At 29.5% G+C, this 10,619-nt stretch overlaps 1 protein-coding gene and 1 long non-coding RNA gene across 2 annotated transcripts in view; one reads left to right on the forward strand and one right to left on the reverse strand.

Moving 5' to 3' along the window:
• The window catches only part of LOC113785718 (uncharacterized), a 5,175-nt gene extending 2,811 nt beyond the window's left edge, over positions 1-2,364 (forward strand). Inside the window, exons 4-6 of the mRNA XM_027332492.2 lie at positions 1,876-2,019; positions 2,113-2,193; positions 2,314-2,364. Of these exons, the coding sequence (XP_027188293.2) occupies positions 1,876-2,019; positions 2,113-2,193; positions 2,314-2,364 (276 nt within the window). The remainder of the gene's footprint in view (positions 1-1,875; positions 2,020-2,112; positions 2,194-2,313) is intronic.
• Positions 2,365-7,323: 4,959 nt separating this feature from the next.
• Positions 7,324-9,286, reverse strand: LOC105851744 (uncharacterized). The gene is made up of 2 exons (XR_001143461.3): positions 8,895-9,286; positions 7,324-8,152 (listed from the first exon to the last, which is right to left on the reverse strand). It is a non-coding gene; the product is annotated as an uncharacterized lncRNA (long non-coding RNA).
• Positions 9,287-10,619: the final 1,333 nt, after the last annotated feature.

The raw sequence follows: 10,619 nt of genomic DNA on the forward strand, positions 1-10,619 counted from the left end.
TTTATTTATTTACTTATTTATTTATTTATTTATTTATTATTTATTCATTCTTTATTTATTCGTTATTAATTTATTATTTATTTTATTAATTATTTATTCATTTATTTATAGTAAGTAATTCATTTGTATTTTGTGGTTGTGTGGTTATGATTCCCTCGCGGACTATTAGAGACGACGACCGATAAAGAAACGACTCGTTAGCAGATCAGACTCATTGGACGGAATCTTCAGCTGAGGTAATGGGTGGGATGAGGTTCGATCTTATGAGTATAAAATAACGTGAGATGAACGGGAATGCTGAAATTCCCAAATGTTCATTCGGGGCTTACTACGTACAGTTGAGCCCTATTGAGTAATAATAATTAATTAATAAGATGTGGATGGTAATAGTGAGGACTAAAATATAATTTAGCAACTTGTAGAATTGTCGTGAATTTGTTTATATTAAGATTGCCTGTTGCCTGATTTTATGAAATCTTATGTTGATTGTTAATGTATGAATGATTTGAACTTGAATGTTTTGTTACTTGATTGAATTTATGATATTACTAGAATGTATCACCGATTGAATTCCTTATTATGTGATTGATGAAATTGGATTGTGTATTGTGAGTAGTGTAAACCAAATATTGTGATTTTATTGTGATTGACTGATAAAGATATATGATGACGAATATCGTGAAGTCAAACTGAAACTTAGTGAGTAGTGATGATCGAGTAAGTCTGAGATATGTGTTGTAGATTTGGAGTTAGGATTGTTTTGTCATCATATAGGGAGGGTCTGACAAACCTAGTGATTCGGGGAAGTACAACTGAATGAGCCTGATCGTGGAGGGCTACAGTCGAACTGTAAGGTAAGACTGATAGACCTTGGGGGTACACCTAGTGGGGAATTCCTAAGTGGATTAGTGGGTTATTCCCTAAGGCCGGGAACTACCGTGCAACACAAGAGTACCCCGACTGTCGCGTATATGTGTCTCGGGTTGAGTTGAGGGGATCTATGAGGACTTGGCCATTCATGAATTGTCCGTCCACTCTTGTAGTGGCATAGTATCAGGCCTCCTAACCAAGTACTTCAGAGTAGAATGGTACCAAATGATGAAGTATAGAGTATAGGACGTGCATAGCATTTCATTATTTTGATTGTCTTATTATGAATGAATTTGATAAGTCACTGATATTATACACTTGACTGTTTTGAGATTGTGATAATTTGATTGTTTGCGTGTTCTCCTCGTGTATTTTATACTGTTACATAATTTCGATACTCACCCCTCGTTGTTTGTGTTTGGCGTTTGCGACGGACGCAGACGAGTTGTAAGTTGCAGGTGATGACTAATACCATCAGGAGAGGCGGAAGCCACCATGCCTTGGAGACCTTCATTATTATGCATTGTGTTGATGTTATTTTGAGTATTTTATTTTGGGAATTCCCGCTCTGATAGTGACATCGGGTTGGGACTATATTTGCACTACATTTGAAACATAAGTATGTGTACTTCAAAAAGGATTATGTTGTTGATATTATGATTTCGATGTCATTATGTTTGGTGAAAATTTTGGATTTTATGTGACATGTTTATGATTACGTGATACTCTTTAAAAAAAAAAAAAAAATTTATTTGGGGTCTAGGGTGTCACAGGTATTCCGTGTTGCCATGCTCTTGTTTGTATATGGCATAACAAAGCTGATCCAGAATCGTATGTTTCACCTTATTATAGGTATAAAACTTGATTTTAACTGCATTATTGGTATTCTGCATTATTGATGTTCAGTTCTAGTTCTGTTCAATTTTGTTCTGGTTCTGGTTTTATTCTTGTGCTTGTTCTGGTTCTGGTTTTATTCTTGTGCTTGTTCTGGTTTTATTCTGCTAGTTCAATTCTGGTTCTAGTTTAAATTGTTCTAGTTGTTCTTGGTATTCTGCATTGTTGATGTTCTGGTTCTGCATTATTGATGTTCTGGTTCTGCTTGTTCTAGTTCAGTTTAGAGTTTTGATTCAGTTTAGAGTTCTTGTTCTGGTTCTGCTTGTTTAGAGTTCTGGTTCTTGTTCTAGTTCAGTTTAGAGTTCTTGTTCTGGTTCTGCTTGTTTAGAGTTCTGGTTCTTGTTCTAGTTCAGTTTAGAGTTCTTGTTCTGGTTCTGCTTGTTTAGAGTTCTGGTTCTTGTTCTAGTTCAGTTTAGAGTTCTTGTTCTGGTTCTGCTTGTTGTAGTTTATTGATGTTCTGCTTGTTGTAGTTTGTTGATGGTTCTGTTATGGTTCTGCTTGTTCTAGTTTTGTTCAGTTATGGTTCTGGTTTTGTTTTGCTTGTTGTAGTTTGTTGATGGTTATGTTCTGGTTCTGCTTGTTGATGGTTCTGTTCAGTGAATTATTTGGTTCAGCCACATGCTAGTTCAGCCACATGCTTTATTTGGTTCTGGTTCTGCTAGATTTGTTCATTTCTGGTTCTGCTAGTTCAGCCACATGCTAGTTCAGCCACATGCTTTATTTGGTTCTGGTTCTGCTAGATTTGTTCATTTCTGGTTCTGCTAGTTCAGCCACATGCTAGTTCAGCCACATGCTTTATTTGGTTCTGGTTCTGGTAGTTTTGTTATGTTCAATTTTTTTTCTGGTTCTGGTTTTATTCTTGTGCTTGTTTTGGTTTAGTTCTGGTTTACTTTGTTCTAATTTTGTTGTAGTTTGGTTCTGGTTCAACCACATGCTTTATTTTGTTCTAATTTTGTTTTGCCCTGCAATTTGGTTTTGGTTTTGTTGTGGTTTAGTTTTTTTTTGACATGTTTTTGGTTCTTTAAATAGGAAAATAAACTTCTTGACATGTTACTCTTACATTATAATGCCATTAAATTGACCAAAACTTTGGCATGCATCAAATGGAGATCCTATAAATCCCCCAATCATGAGAAGAGCACCGGGTAGACCAAAGAAAAACAGGAACAAGTCCAATGACGAGTCAAAAGGTTCTAACAAACTACCAAGACAATTTGCAACTGTGAAATGTAAGAACTGTGGGAAGCTTGGCCACAACACGAGGACATGCAAGGGTAAAAGTGCAGCAGATAGAGAGATACCAAAAGGTGGAAATAACATCAACAGAACAAAGAGAGCAAAGACAACAAGGGTTGGAGGTGATGAGGGAGAAACACCAACAATTTTATCTCAAGATTCACAAGCTCCACAAATTCAAGATTCACAAATCAATTGAAGACACGAAACTTGTGATTTTTATTTTGGTTATTATGAATATGTAATCATACTTGGACCTATATAATTTGGTTACTATGAATATGTACTTTTATTTTGGTTACTTGTGACGGAACAATTTTATTTTGTAATGCATTACTATGACCTTTTGTTGGACTTAAGTTATGGAACGATTATTTTGTAATGCAGTAGTATGTAATGATGGAATGATATCAAAATTCTAACTTCAGATTATGGACCAGATTATTCTGAAAAATTGTTTTGATTATTGTCATTATTCTGATTATCAAATTTAGGTTCAAAAATTGGAATATTGTTCTGATTATTTTGAATCTGAAGCTTCTGATTATTTCAAACAACTGGAAAATTGTTTGACCAAATTTTATTTATACAATGATATCAAATTGAGTTATTAACATGTAAAAATAGACAATCAAATTACAATAATACTAATTTCATTTCATAATAACAACTTTAAAAATTTGATTATATTAAACAATTACATTACAATTTCAACCATAAACACCCTAAATTACATCATTACAAAACACCCTTAATCCAATCATTTTAATTACTTCAACATTACAATAACCAAAAGAACAATAATCAAAAGCCAGGAAAGTGCCAGAAAGCCCTTCCTTCGTTTCAACTTCAACTTCATTTTATCATCACAATTTTTTGCCACATTATCTTTCTTCTTGAATTCATCAATCCTTTTCATCAAAGACATAATAACTTCTTTTGCACGTTCTGTCATTGGCTCATCAAACCAGTCAAAAAAATTGCAAGATTTTTTTACCCTGTAACTAAACATAACAACAACAAAAATTCTAGAATACGTAAGCAATACAAAAAAAAAATTTAAATAAATAAATTCCAGAATTTTGATAAATAGTTTACCTTATAAAATCCACAACCATGAAACCTTCGACCTGGATTTTCAGCCGTCCAAGAAGTACACAAAGGAGATTCAAGTCCACACAAACATTCTCTTCTTCTAATTCTGAAATGAGAATTGTTGCTTGTAACTGAATGCGAATGACAAGACATTCTTTTCCCAAAAAAACAGAGAACAAGAGAAGAAACAACGAAATACAAACGAAGAAGAAACGAAACGCAAACACGAACACAGGACGAACACCAACACGGAACACGAAGACGGTGACCAACAATGAAGAAGAAGACGAAATCGAAATATGTTTATGATGAAGAAATCGGAATCGGTTTGGGAGCTTTTGTTGAATTGGGGCTGTTTTTTAATTTAGGGTTCAAGCTTTTGTTGAATGATATACTTCTGGTTCGAGCTTTTGTTGAATGATATGCTTCTGGTTCAAGCTTAGGGTTCATTTTTTTTAATTTAATTTTAACAAATAAATTTTATTTGTAATAATGATTTTTAACAATTATAATAATGATTTTTAAAAATATAAATTATATTTTTTAATCAGAAATAATATAATAATAAGTTTATTCCACGTATGCGACTGCCACGTCAGCTTTTTATTGACACATCATTAAAAAAATGACAACTCATCATGATTTGGACTCAAATTATATTTGGGGGACTAAAACTGGGGAGAAACAAAATGGGGGGACTACTTTCAATTTTTACCTATAATAGGGATACCAAAAATGCAATTAAGCCTTGATTTTTATATTTCTATATGAAACTCAACCCAACACATTTAAAATTTAGGTTAAAAAATTTAGTTTATTTTATAATTATGATACAGTTATTTTTATAATTTTTTCTACAAATTACGTCCTCATATTCTTTTTATAAGAGTAACTTATGTTATAATTTAATTAACATAATCTGATATATTTAATTTATAATATGAATCAAATAAATCGGTTTTTGTTAACTATATAAATCATAACTCTCTTATAAACAAGACGAGTAGTCTTTTTTAAAAATTCTTTAAAATTTTGAGACGATCATAATCACCCTATATTTCTATGAAATCGTGTCATTAGCCAAATTAGACTAATGAGTTTAAATTAGTAATCAAACATTCTGGTAAGTCACTACTTGAAAACCATGCTGCCAATAAACTAGAAAATCACTTAAAAACCGGACAAAACAATTATTTGGACGGTTTATCATATTGAATCGTATTAGTTGTGATATTTGCTTAATTTAAAATATTTCTTTTATTTTTTTTATAAAGCCAAACTCACTCGTCGATCCTAATTTTTTAGAGAGATTACTTCGACCGTGTTTTTAAGTTTTCTTTTCTTTTTCTTCTTCATTGATCGAAAATAGGTTATTTAGGATCAATTTTTGATCTAGAATCACATATGTTTCATTTTCCTCTATTTTAATCTAAATAAGTGGTTTTCACAATAATAATAATTCTTTCGTGCTTTTTTTACGTGATTTTTTTTGTCTTAAACAGACGTTGTTTGATTTCTTATTTTGGTACGGTGTTTGTTTGATTTTTCATCTTATTGCTGTATTCGTTTAATTTAGATTGACATATCAACTTTGATAATTTACTGATTCAACCAATAACTAATTTACTAGCGTTGCAGATCCAGAGACATGTGTATTCCAGTAATTTTAATTTTGTCATATTATTTGTAGGCATTTGTGCCGTTTTATGTTATTAAATTGGATGTTGTGAATATGTTTGCTGATTCATCATTTTCATTTTTAATGTTGTTGAATTTATATTTGTATATGATGCACACTATCAATTTAAATTCTACCCGATTTGAATGAATGGACATCGTTTTTTTGTCAATCCAAACTCAGTAATGTTAAATTTTTTAAAGCCAAATCACTTCTTTCTAAATAGTCACCCATATGGGACTTTATAATGTAACCACAATTAAATAAGTTTTTTTTTTTTTATTTTGAAATTTTATTTTTAGTCTCTATAAAAAAAAATCACATATTTAGTTATACAAAATTATTCTACGTATTGTTTAATTTTTTCATAAAACAATTTCAATTTCAATTTTTGAATAATTTTTTGCAAGCATGTTTAGAACATTATTAAAAACTCATTCTTACAAATTTAAAATTTTGTAAATTGAGATAAATTAAATATGAAATTTTTAATTGACCTATACTCAAGATAAAAGTATTAAAAATATGGACTCATAAATAGAATTTTGAGCTCATTTTTTATGGAGGAACTTTTTATAGTGTTGTAATCATGTATGTAAAAAAATCATTCAAAAATCAATGTTGATGTTTTAGGAAAGACTAAAACTGCTTGCAAAATAGTTTTTAAAGACAAGACAATGTAATTTTCTTTTTTAGAAATTAAAAACTAAATTTCAAAATTTATAAAAATTAAAAAAAAAAATATTTAACTCTTGTAAATATTTCACGAGTAAATGAGAAAATGTGATCGCTCCTCACGAAGTGATGATGAATTAATGATGTCACTTCACTGTGTTCAAGTCCTCAACATGCAAATATACTTTATCTGGAATTAACTAAACTACAAATATTATCTAATTATTATTTAATATCATAATGAAAATAAATAAATAAATTCATTTTTTGTATCACCGCACTAGTCTAACCTCGATCGAACCCGACCTCTACCTCAAATTGGTTCTCAAATGGGTGATCAAGGTGACTTATAATGGGTTTACTAATGTCTTTTGGGAGGACCTCAAGGTGAGGAATGTGCTTATTGCGTGATAACATTTGAGGGAATTCATGATGCCTCACAATTGACTCGTTTTCCTGTTTTGATTAGTATGTCCCTTTATAATTTGTGTGCACTTTTCCCTGAAATTGTGTCGTTGTGTTGATTGTTAGTGGCGCTAAAAATATAGAAAGTGAGCGTAATGATTGAATTATTTGGTTATAGTGGGTTTGGATTATTGAGAAAGAATCGGCTAACTCATATTCGATTGTTTCATGTGCACCCGATCTTCTCTCACCTAATAATAATTTGGCTATCCGAAATTTGACTGTTTTAAGTTATTGGCTAGCAAGTTATTTATTTTTAGGTAAACAAGTACAAATTTTGGTCCAAAGCCCAGGATAAGCACCATTTGTTAAAGATATGACTCACAATTAAAAATTAATCGAAGTTAAAGTTGTCATTTTTTTCTTCCCGAATTGAGAAACAACTCACAATCCTTAAGAATAAGGAATTATTAAATGATCACATAGATATTATTGAAAGTAAACAAGAAACTATCATTTTTACAATTATATTATAATTACATAAATTATTATCATTTTCTCATAGTAGTGTTTTGATTTTCAAACTCACAAGTAAGTAAGTAAATAGTATACTTGTTGAAGATAACCATAGCTTCCTATAATCTTTTTTGGCTACAAAGAAGTTAATAGCTTGACTAAGAGTCTAGGATCATTTAGAACATCCTACCCAGGAATGAATGGTACACTTGTTGAAGGTAGCCATTGGTTCCCATAATCTTTTTTTGCTACAAAGAAGTTAATAGCTTGACTAGGAGTAATCATTTAGAACATGGTACCCTCTTCCATTTTACACAATTTTGTAGGCTAGCTCCTTGTCCATATATTGGGAACCATTCCACTCTAACCACCCTTTTGGATTCAACATATTATTCATATAAGATTGCATAAATATTGTTTTTGAATATTCCTTTGAGGGTCTTCCAAAATATATTTTAGTCCACTTAATTAAGGGAAGAAGGTTAGATCATCATAGATATATGTTGCAAAATTGAATTGAAAAACTCATATGGTTTGATAACATGATTTCTTCCTCCTTGAGCTGTGATTGTGTTACTTTGTTTTGGTAATCCTTTTTTTTACCAATATTTGACAATTTTGAAATACTGCAAGTCCACTGATTTTGCATTCTCTATAGAATTGGTAATTGATATTGACATCTTCATAACCAAATTGATCGTAATGCTACAACCTTCGAATATACGGACTTTGTTTTGTTTTTGAAAGAAATGTCTTTTGTTATGAACCCTTGAACACTAACACCTTCATAAAAGATATAAAAATTTATGAGAATGTTAAGAGTTTTTGTATAAAAAAAAAATAAGACATTCATGCTCTATAATTTACCATATACATGTTCATTTTCATTTTCATTCATCACTTGGTTGAAGAAATAGATTATTCAGTGACTTGCTCTCACCGTTTGATAACATTTTATTAAAAAATTATTTCTAAAATATTAGATGCATGATTTTGTAGGAGAAAAAAGTACATTAAAAATATAATTTTGTAGTATGGTCTGAAAATGGCACATGCAATGTTAATATAGTTTGATAATAATCCCAAAAACAGAACAACAAAGCATTAATCCATCATATTCAACTCAGATATTGGCAATTCATTTTTTTTTCCTACGAAAACAATATAGTCTCCTCAATCATCAAAAGTGTCTATTAGAATTACATGCAAGTCATCTAGCAATAATGCCAGTCATCATAGTGTCTATCTAATTCTCTTTGTTTTTCCTTTTTAAAAAAATCTACTTTTCTTTTTTAAATTAATTAATTAAATGATGCTATGGACCGGGTTTACACATATTTTATTCAAATAGTATGTTTTTAATAGAAACCATATGCATAAAATTAATATGATAGTCAAACATGAAGATATCCTTGAGTAAAAAAAGAAATGAAGATTTCCTAAAATAAAAATTATATTGAAAAGTGACAAACAAGAAAAGTGGAAAATAAATTTGCAACGTGAAATTATATATTAATATTCGTACCAAAGGTAGCTGTGTAGTATGCGGTCAAATGATTTTGACGGTAACTCAAGTTACTAGAGACAATTTTGACGTAGCAAATTTTGGTCACGTGCCTTAATCCACATAGGAAATTTAACTTGGATAGACAACACTACTAACATCAAGAGGGGTGCACAAGAAGAAAATGAAGATGATTACTTTGAAAGTGGTTATTGAAGGAGTCATTGTAACTAATAAGAGAAGCAATTCATTGAGATGTTTTGAAAGTGTTTATGAATGAAGATATGTGTCGGTAGAGTAATTGTAGTTTTATGAAGGGAATGGGGTTGGTTAATTAAGGTGGGAAGTGTATCTATGTAGTAGGAATTGGTTTAGTGTTATGGGTTATAGACTTATAGTAGTGAAAGCATATTGTTTAGTTATGTTGAGCCTCTATATATATCTTGTTTTGGTGGTCTCATATTTTATCATTTTTTTATATATACTATACCTTCTCATTATTGTACATCTTGTGTTTTTGATGTGTTTATCAATACAAATGTTCCTTTTGCCTTTAAAAAAAATGTTAAATAAGTTTTTATTTCATATAAAAATTCATAATTATCATATAAATAGTTTTATAACATTTAAAAAATTCATATTTAATTAATCTTAAATTAAACTATTTTAAATTTTTGTAGAGAAATTTTTTATAATATTTTAAAAATGTTTGTAAGAAATCATTTAAAAAATTTAAAGATAAATAAAAAAATTTCGTTTTGAAACTAAAAATATTAACAAAATAATTTTATAGATTAAAAAATATAAATTTTTTGTACCGAGACTGTAAACAAAATTAATAACCACATAGAATGAGTATACACTCAAATACAAAATACTAATCTAAGTAGAAATCTGATTCTCTTAATCCCATCACCATCAAACTCAGGAATATGTATTCTCTCAAGAAAAAAAGACAATAGATATATAAGGGGCCTGCACACAAAACTACACATTTTACTGAAATTACCCATATTGATTAATATTTTGCTTTCAATTGTTTTATCATGATAATTATTTGCAAACAAAATACGTTGATGTGATGTGGTTCGTCTTGTTCCTCAAATTATTTTGATTCCACTACTCACTTTCTTACAAGCACATGCCTAATAATACTATATTTCAATACCAGTCAAAAAAATCATAATTCAATAAATGAGTCAATGTTATTGGGAAGATAAAATAATATAAATTTTAGAGAGAATTAAAAATAATTATTTTAGAGTAAAATTTCCGAAAAAAATAAATATTTAAATCCTTTAATCAATACTCTATTAGTCATTTAAACCCTTATTACTAAATATCTTTTATAATTTTGTTAGTTTTGATGACATACGTCATATTCACTAATGTTAAACTCACTTTACTAAGACCAAAATAACATAAATAAAAAATAAATAAAAATAAAAATTTTCATTTTCTGAAAAAAAAAAAAAAGAATTCTTAATCTTATTCTATTTTATACGGTAGAAAAGTAAACTATCAAACATCTAAATTCTTGTTTTCACTTCATTAAACTTTTTAATTTTTGTCTTCATTTCTAAACTTTTAGTTCACAACGTATTTAATTTTAAGAAGATCCTCTAAATACAAATTTCTTATAGTATTTTGAATGCTCTTCAATTTTACCAAACAATACTTTATTTTTTGTATTTTGCATAGTAACCTCGCATTTATCCCTAAACTAAAGAAGAAGAAACATGTCTA

The sequence above is a fragment of the Cicer arietinum genome, chromosome 3 (genome assembly GCF_000331145.2).
Source record: "Cicer arietinum cultivar CDC Frontier isolate Library 1 chromosome 3, Cicar.CDCFrontier_v2.0, whole genome shotgun sequence".
Classification (NCBI taxonomy): domain Eukaryota; kingdom Viridiplantae; phylum Streptophyta; class Magnoliopsida; order Fabales; family Fabaceae; genus Cicer; species Cicer arietinum.